Source organism: Zeus faber (genome assembly GCF_960531495.2).
Source record: "Zeus faber genome assembly, chromosome: 17".
Lineage (NCBI taxonomy): Eukaryota > Metazoa > Chordata > Actinopteri > Zeiformes > Zeidae > Zeus > Zeus faber.
The window spans coordinates 23,187,023-23,205,660 of record NC_137204.1 but is presented as its reverse complement, the minus strand read 5'-3'; the positions used below and the strand labels follow the sequence as shown (position 1 = coordinate 23,205,660).

The 18,638-nt window shown below is 44.4% G+C and overlaps 1 protein-coding gene across 1 annotated transcript in view; it reads right to left on the bottom strand.

Moving 5' to 3' along the window:
- LOC307242783 (matrix metalloproteinase-17-like) overlaps positions 1–18,638 on the bottom strand; it is a 70,476-nt gene that overhangs the window by 23,956 nt on the left and 27,882 nt on the right. The window contains exons 2-3 of the mRNA XM_080017361.1: positions 2,008–2,140; positions 1,425–1,560 (exon numbers count right to left, since the gene is read on the bottom strand). Of these exons, the coding sequence (XP_079873487.1) occupies positions 1,425–1,560; positions 2,008–2,140 (269 nt within the window). The remainder of the gene's footprint in view (positions 1–1,424; positions 1,561–2,007; positions 2,141–18,638) is intronic.

Below are 18,638 nucleotides of genomic sequence, written 5' to 3'. Positions count from 1 at the left end.
AGAATCTGAAGTGTCTAGGGCCTAGAACCTCTAGTACCTAGACTTTAGAATCTGAAGTGTCTAGACTCTGTAACCTCTCATACCTTGACATTAGAATCTGATGTGTCTAGACTCTAGAACCTCTAGTACCTAGACATTAGAACCTGAAGTGTCCAGAGTCTAGAACCTCTAGTACCAATACTTTATAATCTTTAGTATCTAGATTCTACAATTATTCATCTATACTTTACCCCTCTATACTTCATTGCCATCCATGTTGTCAATGCTTCTTCTGCAACTCTAGAATCTACCGCAACTCATGTAGACAGTGTTTCCTCAATGACTGTAACATTTCTCAGAAACTAAGTTGAAACATCAGTAATTCATAGATCACCATAGATGATTTTCAGGATTACTTATATTGTTAGCATTCGTAAATTAAAACCTCCTATGGAAAAAAACAATGACAAAAAGGAAATCAAGTCCAATCCATTTTCAGCTCGATATGACTCTCTAATACATAGTAGCTCAAGTAGACATTGACTCATCTTTGAATCTAAAATACACAGAAGCTCATGTAGACAATGACTCCTCCACGACTGAAGAACCTACAGTAGCTCATACAGATGTCTGTTCTCTAACTCAAGAACCTACAGGTCATGTAAATAATTTCTCCTCTAAGACCAAAAGGTATAGATAGCAGATCACTGAGACAGTCTCTCTTCTATGACTCAAGAATCTACAGTAGCTTATGAAGACAGTGTCTCTTCAGACTGAAAAATATACATCAGCTCATGCAAACCATGTTTCTTCTGCGGCTTGGGATCTATCGTAAAGCATTTTAAACCACATCTCTCCCTTGAAAACATACGGCAGCTGTACTTTCACTCCAGAATGTTCAGTAAGCTAGCATATTAAGTGCTTAAACACATTTGTGTGAGGTCTTTGTGTTTCCTTCTGTCATGCCGTCGTGGTCTAATTGAACGCTGGGATATCTGGGTCACTCCAGTGAAGCGATTTGAACTTCATACGCCCATGGTAAGGTAATGAGCCCAGGAGAACACTAGTACAGATGCTGGTAACTCAACTCAAAAATCCAGATGATACAGACAAAGGATGCATGGAGGCAACCATATTTCTCTCCGGTATCTTCTACAATCGAACAGTGTTTCTATCTACATTTTTAGGTGTATAATTAAAACATTTATTTTGAGCCCACAATTGTCTGGTTCCATCCCTTGAGAAAGGCTTGAGGTGTTTTTCTGTTTGTTTTTTTTATATTATAGTGCAATCGATGTAGAACACCAGTCAAATTATGCTGTATTTTACAATGTATGACCTATAGCACATCCATCATCTCTTAATTTATTTTTTCTGTGGCCTGAGGTATCGTTCCTAGTGCATAAGGGCTATGATACAGTAACGCTGCACTCCATGCGTCTTACCTCCAGGAGAGGTGTCTCTTATTCCATTTGTTCTGAGGCGTCAGCCCCCGTCTCCTGCGTCCCATCAGCCCCTCTGGCTCAGACACATCAGGCAGAGAACATCTGGGGGTCTTCATCAGGCCCAGTGTGTCTTCATCTGACAGAGAACAGAACTACTGTTACCAGAAATTGAAAGGCCGCGTAAAAAATATGGCTTAGTCTGCTGTAGCAGATGGGAAAGATTAGGGTTAATCAGAACACCGGTACAGATTAATTCAGGACATGGATAGGTGAAGCTTGCGCGCCAATTACGCCTTTCTGTTCTCGCCACTGTGTGAAACGCACAGAATTACGATGACGACCAATGCGAATGCACTCCCACAACCACTTCAACACCACTGCATTCAGGTAAACATATACATAAAACATGTGATGTGATGGTGATGTGTGTGCGTGATCACGTTCAACGCACTGTGCAGAATTTGCTCTGTTTGTTTCATTTACTCATTGACCTTTTAGCTCACTCAAATGACCACTCCCTCACCCACTCTCTTCTTACTTACACCCACTCGTTCCTCCACCCACCAACCGCGTAGCCACATACCTAAGATGCCGGTCTCCTTGAGCCCTCCAAACTTCTGCATGGCTTTGATGGCCTTGGTCAGGGCCTCCTTGGTCTGGAGCTGACCGGTAGCAGGGTCAGGAGGAGGGAGGTAGCCAAACTTACTCAGCCAATCCTGGGGGAGACACAGTGGACACGCTGAGTGTCGCCAAGACATCCAAGGCATTCCAGGAGTTCCCTGGACTCCGGGCCCCTGAGACTGGCGTACCTGTTCATGTTTGCCGCGCCTCTTAACGTGCTTCTGCTTATTAACAGTTCTGTGTTTACGGGTTTGAGATTAGAGCCCTCAAGTGAACATCCTTCACACATATCCTTTAAAAATGTCCTATATACTCCAAAACACATTTTGTTATCTACTAACACTTGCCGAACAACTGTTTGTGCACAACTGTTTATTTCCCTAAGACAGGTGGCTGAAAAGAGAATAAACCATGTGCTAATCTGTGCTAAATGATCATCTACTCCAATTACATCCAAATAGTACCGCTCTTGCATATTTCACCCTCATCTCCCCTTTGTTCTCCTTCCTCCTTCTTCCTCCTCTTCGCTTTCTTCTCACTCCCCTACGCCCGGGCTATACAAGGGCCCTCCCTTTAAACAGCCAGTCAGATGTGTTTGATTTTAAATGGGTTTCTGATCAGCAGCGAAAGGTGAGTGACTTGGATCGATGGCGAGGCAACCCGACGCTGGGAGAATTCCATTATCTAAATAACTTTGCGGTGGAAAGGCGCCGCGTTCGCCCGGATGAGAGCCTCCCAGAGCGAGGCAGGGCTGAGCCTTCCTCCAAGACGTGTTAAAGTTCACCGGCAAATTTAATTGACCTGAAGTAACATCGGGGGTATAATTATGAACACTATCAATTACTATGACACGACTTGAAGCGGAAAAAATCAGAGACGGATTCCCCAGGTCACATTAATGGGTAATGAACGTCAGGGTGGGTGAATATATTTAAATAAGGCACCAAATGGGGGTAGATAAACAGACACTTGGGAGTGGATTATCCTAATTTGACCAGGGCTACTTGCCAAATTTCAGATTTTTTTTCTTTTTTCTTTTTTAATCATTTAGGGCTATTTGCTTTCCTGGAATATCCCTGACAGTCTATCACCTGGAACGCAAGAGTTAGATAGTAGATAATAGTATTCATTTAACTAGACGTTAATAGTAGGGACGTGCGCGATTTGTCAACTAGTCGTCGGCACCAGAAATACGAGTCGGTTAAACGTATAATTAATATTTGATCAAAGTACGCATTTAAATTACATACCGCAGATAAAAAAGGACTTATTATTTTAGTAATGTACACATTAAAATTACATACAGCGGATTAAAAAAGGACCTATTATAATTATTTTCTTAATGTACTCATTTAAATTACATACAGCGGATTAAAAAATGACTTATTATAATTATATTATTAATGTACACATTTAAATTACATAAGGTGGATAAAGAAATTAGTTATTCAAATTATATTATTAATGTACACATTACTGTACATACAGATTAATTTTTTTAAATTTTAATTTTATTACTGTATACATTTAAATTACATACGCCGGATTAAACAAAAAAAAAAAATGACCTTCCGTTCGCCCTGGTATACCAGCGAGCTGGAAAATGGGACAAAGATGACATCTCGAAAAACCAGCGCGGTTTGGCAGTATTTTGATTGTCAAGAAAATGAAAATAAGGTTGTATGTAGGCTGTGTCAGAATAAACTGCCATATTAGCACTCGACCGGAGCAATGCGCAGCCATATTCGGCACAGGCATGTGGACGTTAACCTGCGAGGGGAGCAGGTTGCTGGTGCTGGCCAAACTCGGCAAACCCATATGCAACCTTTATCGCCTCAACCTCAGACTGAAAAGATAACGCAGCTCATCGCGGCAATGACTGCGCACGATATGCTTCCACTCAACTTTGAAGGCGAAAGCTTCCGAAAGTTAATGGAACATATTGAGCCAGAATACACGGTGCCGGGGCCGCAAAATGATCACATCCAGATTGGAGCGCAACCATCAAAAAAAAAAAAAGACAGAAAAGGTGAAACTGAACACGGAGGAGGCAGAATATGTGGCCCTAATTACAGACGGTTGGACTTCCATGACAACCGAGTCGTACAAGACAATAACGTGTCCTTTTATGATTGAAGGAACCCTAGTAAGTGCTGTGCTCATGATGTGTGCACTTTAGGAGCGACATAGTGCTGAAAACTTGCAGTGCACCTGCAAGGTGCTGAAAGTGGGGACTGGATAACAACTGCCACGACAATGTGAGCAACGTGGTAATGGCAGACGACTTGCTGGACTGGGAGCCAATGCCTTGCTTTGCCCACACTCTGCAACTGGCCATAAATGATGACCGAAGGCGAACGCCATGAGCCGGCTAATCGGTGCATGCTTGAAACTGGCCGGCCGTTTCCACCACAGTGCTGCGACCGAAAAAACAAACAAACAAACAAACAGGAGCAACAACACAAACACAACCTGCACACAAACTCATGCAATCCTGCAGGACGCGCCGGCACGCCGTCAGCGACGCGTTCCAGCCCATGCACCGCTGTTCTGTCGGAGAGAACAGTGACAAAACTATCAGATGTCAGGGCGTTTGAGCTGTCGGATGACAAATGGCAGACAATGGAGTCTGTGCACCCCGGGCTGGATTCCCTCAAAAGTGCCACCGCTGCTCCGTGTGGGTGCATATCGGTGCCATTGGCGTTCCCCGTTACCATGCGTGTGCTGAACAGGTAAAGATAACAGGCAAATATGTTACATTTGATTGAAACGTAGGCCTATTAGAAATAATATTATTAAATGTAGCTGCAGGCAGAAATGCACAGGGTCCAATTTAGCAGCAGCAATTCATTCTCCTGATAAAGGTATACCGAATGATTCAATTGTCAGTAATAGAATACACCACATCTGGCTTTGATGTGCGTGTGTCGGGCAATGACGACAAAGTGACGCGATGACGACTCTGTTACCAATTACAGTTTTCTGAGTTTTGTGAACCGCGGCATTAGTACTGACGCGGGTTATAATTTTCAGAGTTTCCTTTGAACGCAGCATCGACTCCCGCCGTCTGTCGTCCCGAGTCCTGGGCGAAGCAACCGCCGCACACAAATGGAGCCGACGCCGCGTAACTCGCCCCATTCACATCCAGTTCCTCTCGAAAACACAACCTGCGCATATGTAACAAATTGGATGATGTCACAAAGCGTCCCGCTCCACAAACTAATCACGCTACGCCAGCGTTCTGAGACCTCCGGTAAATCTGCGACAGTTTTTGACTAATTCTGGCTCCAAACATAGATCGATGTGGATCAAAGCCTGACGACAAGATCCCTGAAAGGCCGCGGGTCCGACGAGACCTCAACCATGTGCGTGGGTCCGGCGGTTGCCGTGTGCGAGACACTTTACGGCGGAAACATGCCAAGGAGAAAGATAATAATAAAAATCCGAACCAAAACAACTGGGTTCCAGCCCTGCGGCTTGGACCCCTAACTATAATAATAATAATAATAATAATGAGAATGATGATAATCCAATTATTAATAGGTGAATAATAATAATAATAATAATAATAAGAGCCTCGTGATGATGATGATGATGATGATGATGATAACTATAACAATATGAATAACGTGTCGTCATCAATTAATTACTTAACTGATTATTTTTATCCATTCAATTATCTCCAGCCCCCATCTCAACTCAGCAGGCGATCCCGGTGAAGTGGCTGAGTTGGAGAACACGGCGGCAGCGACCAAACACACAGAGGCAGCTGGCCGCGTGGCGCCGCTTTGCCGGCGCGCTCCATCCTCGCCACACGCACCTCAGCTTCCCGCAGGCGGCTGGCAACCGCCGGGCAGAGAAGATGCCGACAAGGAAGGCCGCCGCAGGCCTACGGGACGACTGGCCGAGAGAAACGACCCTCGACCAAAAGGGCGGGAAAAAAAACAAAACTTGCTTGGAATTCTTTCTTTGGGGGAGATGTGTGTCCCACCCGAACGAAGAAACCACGTGCGGTGGTGGCGGTGGTGCAGGGAGGGACTGGGCGCCATCTCTGTGCGCCTGCAAACCTCTGCGCCCGGCTGAGAGAGTTTTTTCAGCCGCTGGACTTGTTGTAAATGGACTGAGGCCACCACAACCTGAGCCTCTCGCCACAACACGTTGATTTCGCTGAGCAAAAGCGCTTCGTCAGGGGTCGGGGCCCACCGCCTCGTCGAAAAGCCCGATAAACCTGTTCATCTCATGTCACGTGGATCAGTGGACCTCGTTTTCTTTTTTTTTTTAAGCACTTTTATCGCTAATTTTATTAAAAAAGAAATTGAAAATACCCTTTTAATAATCAGGCACATTTCCTAAAGATTTTTTGTTATGTTGAAAATTGTGTTCAATAATTGTTATGTGGTAACTTTTATTTAGTGTGTGTGTGTGTGTGTGTGTTTAGTGTGTGTTGTCACGTTTTGTAGGACACATTTCAGCGGGATTCAATAAACCATTTGGTTATTGAAGAATGTGATTCACGGTTTCAAATGGCTCTCACAATATACCCAATATTTGATACATACGATGTTTACAATATTATACAATTTACAATGTTATATAATGTTTAACCTATAGATTAAGTTGCGCTCAATTTGGTTTTTCCGAGTGTTTTCTTACTTTTAGACTAGTCGACTAGTCAAAGATTAAACTACCGTTCAAACGTCAGGGAAGTTAGTCGTTAGGAACGTCCCTGGTTATCAGGCATCTTTCTTACAGTCAAATGGATTCGACGATGGAGGTACCGCTACCGAAACTTTGTTCTGCATTTTTTTTACAGACTTCAATTTTCATTCCTGACAAACGTGAAATGTGGCTGTTTTTTTTTAAGTTCTGTATTTCACAGAGCGCACGGCAACTAACGTAAGCGTCACTGAATTGGACAGGTCACACATTTTGGTGAAACATCGCTCGATCTTATGAAAGCTGCACGCTGCGGTGCAATTAGATGAATACATAGCGAAGCACATTTCAAAGTTGACACAAACACCAATTAGCAGATATTACAATTCCAGGAATATTCAATGGAGACAATATGTATTGGGCCATTGAATATTCCTGGAGTATTCAAGGCCGTTTTGTCCAGGAATTTAAACTTTTTTTCCCCCCATATGCTCCATCTGGTCTCATGCAGAAGACTGTACACACAGATTTAGAACATCAGAAACAGTTACGATGCCATATCTGTGCCATTATCTGAAAATACCCAATTTTACTTGTTGTTTTCAGGGTATAAAATGGAGTAAAATATAAGGAACCTTTTTTTTTTATCATAACCCGTTATTTTCAACGATTACTCCCGATTAGGAGACAACATGGCCCATACATGGACGCCAAGTACTTTGAGTTGGAGACTTCCTGACTTCAGGTTTACAGTATATTCATTAAAAGTCATCGCAACGTATTCAAAGCACGGATTTGTTTTTGTACCATCTACAATCCACCCCTTCCTCCATCCAGAAGGGATGGATGGAGGCGCGGGGCCCGAATCTCCATGTGTCAAAGAAAAAGGGGATTAGCGGAAAGGACGAAGGACGCCCAGGGTCTTCTTCTCCTCCGTCAGTAATTTATGTGTGTTCCCTACAGTATGTTTAAATACCGCTGAGTTATCACTACCAGCCATAACAGTCACTCCGTCCGCTAAAGCCACGCTGTCGTCTTTTTACGACGTGGGAAATGGCTTTGGACGTGGACAGTTTCTGTTTGCCCGTTTAAAGGCACCTTCAACCACTGCATCTCTTCCTATCTGGTCCTAGAATGGACACGCCTTTTTAAACCATCGCGATGTTGGTGTTTTTTTGATTTAAATAATATGGGAAAAAAAAAATTGATTCAATGAATTTGAGGCGATAAAATAATTATAATAAAACTAAAGTTACCTGTTATGATCTATGGAAATCACTTTAAAAACCAACTGGCAGGCCATGTAAAATATATAGTCTAGTCTGCCGCAGCAGATGGAACATATGAGAATAACAAACAAATTATTCTGATTATTTCAGCGGAACGCTATGAGACGCAACACGGCAGACGAAAGGGACGAGTTTTGAAGATCAGTCGCGCTCTGGAAAGTCAATTTATTTTCCCCCCAAAACATGCAGTCGATTTCAATATAGGTCTTTTGTTCGCCTCGTCCCCAAAGTTGTTTGTTTACGGCACAAAAGACGAACATGATTCCACGGCGGGTCATGTTTTCGCGACGGCATCAACAAAAACACGTAGAAAAAGAAGTGGAGACGGGAGGGCAAGGCCCTCGACGCCGCGTGGAGGAGCTGGTTCATAACTCTGCCGGCAACGTCCTCACGGCCCCAGCGTGAAGCAGCGGACGTGAGGAGAGGGAACGAGGGAACGAGGCCAAAACAGAGGGGTGAACGGAGGAGCAGAGCTGACATGTGGGCGTTCCGTCTGGAGGCACCTTCTACGCCGCCGCCGCCGCCCGGAAAACGAACCGCGGTCCAACTCAGAACGACCGACAGTAAAATCGCATATGGAGCTTTAAGTGGTCCGGCGGCAAATAAATCATAATAATAATTGAAGGATCTTAATTTTCATGACTCTGCAGCGGGATCTTGGCCCCTTTGTCCAAAGGAGACGGTCACATGGGACCGGGTCAGCTACAGAAACGTGCCCCCGAAATAATCCTCGAAAGAAAAAAAAGTCATTTCCTCTCCACCCATTGCACAATATCGAAAAATGCCAAGAAGCGTGGGAGGACGAGGGGTAATGTAATAAAACCGCATTACTAAAGTTCACTGGACGGATGAACACATTTTTTACCTCGTTTATGGTTTATTTTTTGGGGTAATTCATTCTTTATGTTTATATTTATTGTTAGGTCATTATATTATTACATATGTATTATATATTGTCAATAATTTAAAGTTCCATGTTTAATTCTTCTGTTTTTTGGTGAGGTTTCTTCTTTTCGTTTATTGTTCATTTTTATTGTTATTGCGGTTTTCTTTTATTACTATTTTTTATTCTTTTTACTCTATTATTAGTGTCTATTTTTCATGCGGGCTGCTGCAGCACTGACATTTCTCGCCTATCTTTCCATCTTTTGTCTCCACAGCGAAACAGCTCCACGTTCCGATGTCTGTGTTTTGCAAAAAACAAACAACGTGAGTAACCGAGACAGTTTTGGGGGAACTCTTCAAGCCGTGAAGAAAAAAAAAGAAAACGCAAAAAAAACAAAAAAAAATCTTTTGGACCTTTTGTTTGTCGGCCATTTGGGAGTATCTTTGAGAAGAACATGAGAGGGAAGAAAGAAAGAGAAATGTGTCAAGTGAAAAAAAAAAAAAAACCCAACAAACAAGGAAAAATCCTGGAAGAAAGAGGGTTTGAGGCGAACCCGAGGATCCTTTATTCTGATCTGTTATGCCTCTGCGCTTTTGTGGTACAGTGGTACCTACACTGACGACTGCATCTACTTACGACTAATACAAGACACCAGCAGCGTCGCAAAAACTTGTCTCGACTTGCGAAACGACTGCTCCAAGATACGAGCGTGGAAATTAGCAGTTGGCGCGGTCAGTCAGTAAGTCAGTCAGTCAGTCAGTCAGCAGTCAGTCATGCAGCAGTCAGTCAGTCAGCAGTCAGTCATGCAGCAGTCAGTCATGCAGTCAGTCAGTCAGCCAGCAGTCAGTCAGCAGTCAGTCATGCAGCAGTCAGTCAGTCAGCAGTCAGTCAGCGAGCAACCTACATGGTGTGTGCATGTAGTTCGTGGCTTATGGATATTTTCTTTCATATTTACTGTGTTTGTGTATTTTGTTTATTTTCACCCTTCATGATTTCATAATTCATATGGGAAAAAAATTCTTCGACATACGACTGTTTTAACATACGACCGTCCTTATACAACGAATTACAGTCGTAAGTCGAGGTCCCACTGTTTTTCATTCGAATGGGAGAAGGGTGGTTGTTATGGCAACACCACTGGAATGGTGCAGGTCTCGGTGGAGGTATCATGTGAGCATTAAAAGTTCAAGTTCCGTATTGATAACAAATCTATTTTGATTTGATCATCAACCGGCGCTTATTTGAAATGATAAACGCACATTATCATCTCAGGGTGAGCAAATCCAGCAGCGTAGGGACATATGTACTTTAATACATAATAAGGACACCACGCAAAGCTTCCTTTTCTTTTTACAATCTAAATATATGACCAGGGCCTGATCACAACAAAAAAACTAAATAAAAAAATGGAAACGATTAACTTTGCAGCAAGCTGTACTTTCTTACTTCAAGGCAAACAGTCAGAGAGATGAATGTTTTTTTGTTATTTTTGATAATAGTATATTCTATGTCCATGTCTGACTAACAGGATGAAAACCCATTGGACACGCTATGTATGACGCCGGGCACGCACGGTTCATTGTGCGGAGGCTTCTTTTAAAGATGTTCAAAGGCTATGTTTGGGGGAAGAAAAAGATCAATAAAAAGGGGGCATCGTAAGAAGATATTCAAGTTATGGAGTTTAATATGTTCGATATGGCCTGTTGTCGACAACGAGTTCGTGGAGAAACATGCAACCTAAGGAACGCAACACGTACCAATGATCGTAATCAACGGTTTCACTGTCTTTTGAATTATTAGACACTGTATTCTGCTCCAACTCAACCCAACACGTGTCCAAATTCTCATTGTATTTGTTGACACATTTCTCACACTGGCTAAATTGGATTTGACATTGGGAGGAAAAGACACGACTGTGGAATTCGTAAAAGCTTCGGCCAAACGATCGCAATCGGCTCAAATTGCGGAGACGGGGCGATGGGTGATGTCATCGTTTCGGCAGCTGTAGTCATAACACGATGATCATAACAAATATAATAACGGACACCGGATATATCTTCAAAGTCCGTAAGATGATCCATCTTATTTTCTTCCCCCCTAATTATTGTTTTTTCTTTCGCCTGGCGGGGAGCCCTGACGGCCGTCAAAGCTTGTCCATAGTTTATGGGGTGGGTCTATTTCAAGAGCCGCCGAGTCAGAGTGAGTTAAGTGAACTGTCAGGACCGCTGGTGCTCCGAAAACGCCCTCATATCCTGAAAACGCTGAAAAATTTAAGCGCATGTACTCGTACGGAGTCCTAGTGTGGACGAGCAAGGCAGGTATAAGAGCGGCCTTTCAGGACAACAGGAACACAGTGTGTCCGTGCGAGGACAGCGCATTTTTTATTTTATTTTTTTTTTGGGCCTGTTACAGTTACATTTGCAGACATGTCAGGATGTGTTTTTGGAGTAAGCAGGACTTATTTCGTTTGTGTTTAAAGACATGTGCATGTGAGATGAATTTGTTTACCTGACTTCACCATCTCGCAAGGCATCAAATAGCTGTGTGTGTGTGTGTGTGTGTGTGTGTGTGTGTGTGTGTGTGTGTGTGTGTGTGTGTGTGAGATCGCTGTTGTGTGTGTACTGTATGTACGTGTGCACGTGCTCATACATGTGCGGTGAAAAGGCAAATGAAAGTGCAACTAAAAAGCATGAAAACCAGTGAACAGCAATTACCTGGAGCTAGAGAAGTAGAACGAGACAGGGCGAGAGAGCTTGAAATACAAAGTGAAGAGAGAGAGAGAGAGAGAGAGAGAGAGGGAGAGTGGGGAGAGAGGGGGCGGAGAAAGTGAAAGATTTTTCTATTTTAGGTTATTTTTTAACAACAAAGTTAAACACATCTTACATCACTTACTGTTGCATACAGTATACAGTATTTATATTTTTAATTTTAGGTTAAAGAATACTTATCTTGATATATATATTTTTAACAGCAATGTTCACATTTTCTATTTTTATTTTAGGTTTCCTTCACTCATTTCTCTCTCTCTATATATTTTTTTTCCACTGCAACATTTAGATCTTTCTGTTTAAATTTTATGTTATATATTTTTTTATGTCATGACTTTTTTTTGTTTTCCATTTGCTTTTGGCAATGCAAAGGTATGTTTCCCCACGCCCAAAAGAGAGCTGATTTTTATTTTTTATTTCAGAGATATTTTGGATTTTTACAGATCTCCACATATCTGTAAATATATTTCCGAACTAAATTATTTACAATTGCACTGTTTTAATTTAAGGTTATCCTCACTTATCTGTATTTTATACTGCAACCTTAACATTTTATATATATTTTTGGTTACCGTGTATATATGTATATTTTTTTTAATGCAACATTCAGTCATATTTTTTTTGTTTTTGTTTTCCATTTGATTCTGGAAATGTACGTTTGCTTCCCCACTCCAATGAAGTATTAAGTGAATTGAATTAAGAAAGGGAGAGGTAGACAGAGAGAGAGAGAGAGAGAGAGAGGGAGAGAGGGAGAGGGAGGGAGGCCTCTCTCTTTCTTCTTGACTTTTAAGAGCCACTCGTCCTCGAGGGAGTCTTAAGTTGTACAACCTTGTAAACATCAAACCCAACCGCGGAGTGTGACTTCACAAACCACAACGGAGGGAAAGAGAGAGAGAGAGAGGGCGAGAGAGAAAGAGAGAGAGACAGAGAGAGAGAGAGGGAGAGAGAGGGGAGAGAGAGAGAGGGGAGAGAAAGAGAGAGACAGAGAGAGAGGGAGAGAGGGGAGAGAGAGGGAGAGAGGGCGAGAGAGAGGGAGAGAGAGAGAGACAGAGAGAGAGAGAGGGAGAGAGAGGAGAGAGAGAGGGAGAGAGAGAGAGAGAGAGAGAGAGAGGGAGAGAGGGGAGAGAGAGGGAGAGAGGGCGAGAGAGAAGGAGAGAGAGAGACAGAGAGAGAGGGAGAGAGAGGGGAGAGAGAGAGAGGGGAGAGAAAGAGAGAGAGACAGAGAGGGAGAGAGAGAGAGGGGAGAGAGAGGGAGAGAGGGCGAGAGAGAGGGAGAGAGAGACAGAGAGAGAGGGAGAGAGAGAACAGAGATGGAAGGAGGAGAGAGAGCGGACAGAAAGACAGAGAGGACAGAATGAGATAGAGAGAGAGAGACTTGACTTTTAAACATATTGCGTGTAATCACCGGGTGCGTTGCATTGACATTTCACTGAATTATGTATGAAAGTATGTTTATGTATGTGACGAATAAACCTCTTGAATCTTGAAGGTTCCAGAAAGAGAGAGAGAGAGTAGAAAGAGGGAGAGAGAGAGTGAGAGAGAGAGAGTCTCGCTCTCAACGACTTCAATGTATGATCCACCGCTGCTCTATACCAGATACTGATACCCGCACAGCGCATGAAGGCGGTTCCCCCGAAACTTTGAAAATGAGTGGCCGGGCGGTGTCGGGAGCGGTTTCTTTACCCGACCTGCTCCCTTTTTGACAAACTGAGACCAGACCCCGACGACTTTCCACAGCGTGCGAGAAGCCGCTTTCACTGTGGTGATGGTGCGTTTAAAGTGGTTATCCCTGAGATTAATTTGTTGAAAATAGATAGATACGGCAGACAAACAGACAGAGACAGAGGGAGAGAGAGAGAGAGAGACACAGACACACAGACAGACAGACAATAGTATAAGAAAAATGAAAATTTTGAAAAAACTGTCAACATACGATCAACCTCAAATAAAATCAACAATAAGCTGATGCGTCAACAATTCAACACGACGACAGGAAACCGTGCCAGTTTGTCCGGTCCAGTCACCATTTAAAAAACACCCAGGGTTGACCAAAGAAACATCGGGAAAAAAAACCCAACAATAAAAATATATAAATATGACAGAACGATAAACACAGACAGCGGCGGCTAGAGGACGACGCGTGCTTTGAGCCCCGCCCGGGGGACGCTTCTCAAAGGCACCCGGGTCGGAAGAGCGACGCGACTTAGAGGTGGAGTACGGGGCCGGGGGCCAACCCGCCCGGGGCTTCCAAAACAAACAGTTAAACCTTCACATCGACCCTGCACCACGCCGGGGGCCGGCGAAGGCGAGTGTGCGGGGCGCGGTGGGTGGTGCCGGTCAGGAGTCCAGACGGGAGGAGGACGGAGCGCGAATCACGTTCTCAAAGTCACGGACGGAGAGAGGCGCGGTGGGTTAGATGGGAGGAGCTAGATGGATAGGGAGGAGCGTTCACAAAAAAAGGAAACAAAGAACGCCCTGGAGCGGTCCTCAATCGGAGGACGAAGGCAGAGTTTGCCGGAAAGAAAAGGCCCCGCCTCAGGGACGAGACGGGGAGGGAGACGGGATTCATTGGGCGAACACCTCATATGCGGAGAACGGTCTTAATGAAAAGATGGAGCCGGGAAAAAGAACGAAAGATTTGATGGAAACATCACATTTCTGCTCCGTCAGTGATGGTGAAACAGGATGATACGATGATATGGGCTGTATGAAAGCTGGAACGCACCTGTTCACCTCGACATAGTAATTAATAATAATCCTAATAATAATGCTTTTTAACATACAAATAATAATAATAATAATAATAATAATAATAATAATTCAGTAATAATCATAACATAAATAATAAAACCCCAAAATATTTCAGTTTTAATAATAAAATAAAGTAAATAACAATAATAATAATCCTAATCATTTTCAAAACAAAGTAACAAATTGTTTCACAGACAACATCAAATAAAAGCAAATGAAATGAGTAAAAGGGATGAGGTTCTGTACACAGGCCGCACAACGTAAACGGCTCATTCAATTAAAAGATGATAATAATAATTGAACCTCTAAATGATGTAAACATATGAAAACAAATATGAGCTAATGACAACTCAACTCCAATTGTTCAAATTAAATGGGTCCAATTGAAGGAGTAATACCCGGATAATTCTGTTTTCCAGCCAGACGATGCTTCTCCCTCCTTTTTTTGGGCTTTTCATCTCCTCTTTCCCTTCCACTTCCTCCGTTTCTTTTACTTCTCGGGCCTCCATCCGGGAGGTGCAGCATGATAGGCCATCGCATAATAAATTGCAGGCGCAGCGCCGGGGCCGGAAAATATGCGGCGTAGGTGTCGCGTGAAACCGCGCTGGACTCGCGCAAACTGAGCTGTTCACGTCAGCGGATGTGGGGACATCGTGAAAGGGAGACGAGTTCAAGGCGCTCTCTGTTTCTCTCTCTCTCTCTCTTTCACTCCCCGGCCGTCACTTCCTCCCGCGCCGGGGTCTCTAAACGCCTCCCCCAAATTGAATTGAAATAAGATGAATTAGCGAAAATTACGGCCGCCGAGGCTCCGACACGGCACCGTCTCTTTGTCCGCCCCTTCCCCTTTCTCTTGGCTTTCCCGTACTGTCTTCCTGCTCCTTTCATCCGGCTGCACATCGCTCACTCCACCTCGCCTCCTCCTTTCAGCTGCTTTTGTCCACAAACCCCCCCCCCCCCAAAAAAAAAACCCAACTAATTTGTCCAAATTGCATGTTTCCGTCCGAATTTAAAAGGCACTTGAAGCCATTGTGACCAATGGCTTCAAGTGCATTGGAATACAAATCCGGCGCTTTCCACTGGTTTGAGGTGAGGAAAACGAGTCCGTCCACTCAAATTCTAATGTCCCGTCAACCAAAGCCTCTCTCCTGCTCCGAACGGCTCCTCTGCGGCGGGCGGGTGTTATCAGATGGGAGAGGATAAGATAACATTTTACTCATCTCCCGCGTGGGTAAATTGAGCATAAAAAAAGTCAAAAGTCAAAAAAGAGATACGGAATAAAATGAGATAAAAATAACTAAATGTATGTACACATCTATCAAAAGTCGCACCGTGGTAACCGGTGAACCCAATATGGGCCGGTAGCAGTTGTGGCATTACAGTAGTAGTAGTAGTAGTAGCACTCCTAATAATAACAGTAGGGATAAAGGGCAAATAGCACTAACGGTCCTAGTATCACACCAGTCCTAATAAACATCGGTGGCCCTGACATTTATAATCCACTGGTGTTACAGGTGCCCAGGTGCGTCCATTTTTGCCTCCATTATAACGTCATAACTACGATAGTGATAGTGACAAAAGGTTAACTAAGAAAGTCAATACGAAAATTAAAAAAAAACAGTGAATAAAACCGCAAAATCTTTTAGTTCAATATCTTTTATTGGAGGCGTCAACATAGCAACGTATCGCTTGTTTCCGTCGCACCTCTCCCTGGCTCCGGGTTTTCCTTCCTCCCAGCCGCCCTCGTAACGCCCTGCGCCCCCAAAGGCTCCCCCTCATACGATAAGAACAAGACCGCAGATTGTTCAGCTCTCATAAAAGAGACAAAATATTAATCAATCTTATTGTTATTCGCAATTAATCGAGCGTCAATTAAACATTAAACATTCCTATATGAAACGGTTTCATTTGATGTATTATTGATATAATATTTTACATTTCTCAACGTTGAGACCCCAGTTGTGGGACATGAACAAAAGTGGTCTTTGGATCCATTCAAATGCTTCATAAATGTTATTAAATCACAGTATTTAGTCATCATTTTTGTGTATATATTTATCAAACGTCATATGACAAAATTTGAACATAAACCCAAAATTTCACTGCTGAGACTTAAAAATGCCAGTAGTCGCAGAAACACCCATGGCGAGCCAGCTCTCTCTCCCCTCTCTCTCTCTCTCTCTCTCTCTCACCATCTCTCTCTCTCTCTCTCTCTCTCTCTCTCTCTCTCTCTCTCTCTCTCTCTATACAAGCCATGGAGTATGCATTAGACTTCCCCCTATTCTCACCGTTTGCATTTTGATAACTTCTGCACTATCTCAGTCGGTGAAAACCTTGCTCTGGCTCCGTTATCTCGGCCCACGTACACTAATCCCATTACACGGCGGGGAACCAGAGCCGGCGAGAATCTCTTAAGGTAACCCATACCCTCCGTAATTCAACCTTTTCCTCTCCGTCTCGTTCTGTCTCCTTCGAAACGCCCAGAGATGCACCTAGCTGGGCCTCTCTGCTTGCTTTGTTGCGCACTGCAGACCCGGACTCCCCGAGCCCCCTCCTCTGAAACTCGGAATACTCAGCTGACCGCGGGCATGTCTTTCCTTGAGCGGCGAACCCGGCTCAAATGAGTGGACATGCGGCGGACTCGTGTACCGTCCTCTGTGAGGGCTCGGCTGCTCGTTGTTGATCTTCCTCGGGGGGAGCTGCGCCGGTTAAGGGGGTCTTGAGAGCGGGGAGCCTCGGCTCTGATCTCGGCCTCGGGAGGAGGTCGCCACTTGACTTAACAGTTGTGCCACCTGTCCGGTGACCCCCATGGACGATTTTCCGAGCCTTTTATGGGGGGGGGGGGGGGGGTCGAAGGGACGCATGGGAGCTCGTCTTTTAGTATTTGGAAGCGGCGCTGGATCTGGGGGCAGCTGCACCGCGTCACCCCCCGGCAGGGCACTATCGACACCCCGTCAAGGATGAAGACATCCTGGCTGCGGGCGGCCCAGAAGCTGCGACAGAGCCCTGGGGTGAACAGGGTGGAACGGGCAGTTGCTAATTAGCCATTGTCACCCGTGTTGCTAATCGCAGATGTTTCTGCTTCAGCCCTGGGAGGGTGGTGGTGGACCTGACTCCACCCCACCCCTTCCCACAGGTTAGTCCCCGCCGGGGGCAGGGGAGGTCGTCGGGCACGCGGAGGGAGGCTCCGGGATTATCTGCGCGACAGCTGCTTCGGCCGTCCTCGTCTACCCGCGTTGAGGTTCGGGAGGCGTGCGAGGCGGCTCCTCTGCGACCATTCTCAGCTTTACAACTCCGGTGCAGGGGCAGATGACTGAGGTGAGGTGGAAGGCAGCTTAGTACACACGCTTCAAGGCCTTGCACAGTATGCTGCCCTAAAGGGAAGTCATCATCCGTTGAAAAATTCAGGTCTGGCCTCAAGTGAAAGACGATACATGGGACATTAACTACAGATATACTGTATATCCAGCGCACCTGGATCACAGCACTGGTGAGAGCTACATTATGTGTGTACTATCCCACAGGGGAGGGCCCCGCAAGTACTTTGCCAGGACGCTTAGAGTAAAATGCTGTTTTAATCCTTGGCCAGATGTGTCGTGTTTGAAAGGCCTGTGTTCATCCTCATGAATTTCAATCCAGGGTTTCCCGCAGCGCATTGCAAGCCCGCCAATTTTTTATTTTTTTTTTAACATTTAAAATGGGTAAAATCGTAATTCATTGTAGCGCGCGGCGCATTGGTCCTCCCTCGGAATCACCCAGATCTAGTCGTCCGTCATTCTGATCAAGCTTTAAAAGCCCTCAAAAATAATATGCTATCGTTGATCAAAAAGTACATTTTGGGTCGCGTGTGTGCCCTCTGAGGGCGCCATCGGGGAGCGGTTTGCTTGTCGATCGTTACCTCACTCATCGTAGAGGAAACACACCACGCGTCCCATTCCTCCAAATAGAGCAAATAAAAACATTGCGTTTTTATTTTAAGTGTGTTTTTACTTCACTTAATTTGCTAATTGAAGGAAAACAAAATAAGCACCGGGCGTAACGGGGACCGTACTTTCCACTGGGCCCAGCAACGTTTTCTGGGGGAAACCCGGGAATCACTGCCAACATCCACCGAATTAGGCACTTAGAAAAGACATTCAATTCATATTCAAATCATTGCATAGTAATGGAAGCTTGACTGAGAACAAAGTATCACCATTATGAGATGATGAACAAGTCGCTTTGTATTATTTCTCCGTCATGTAGT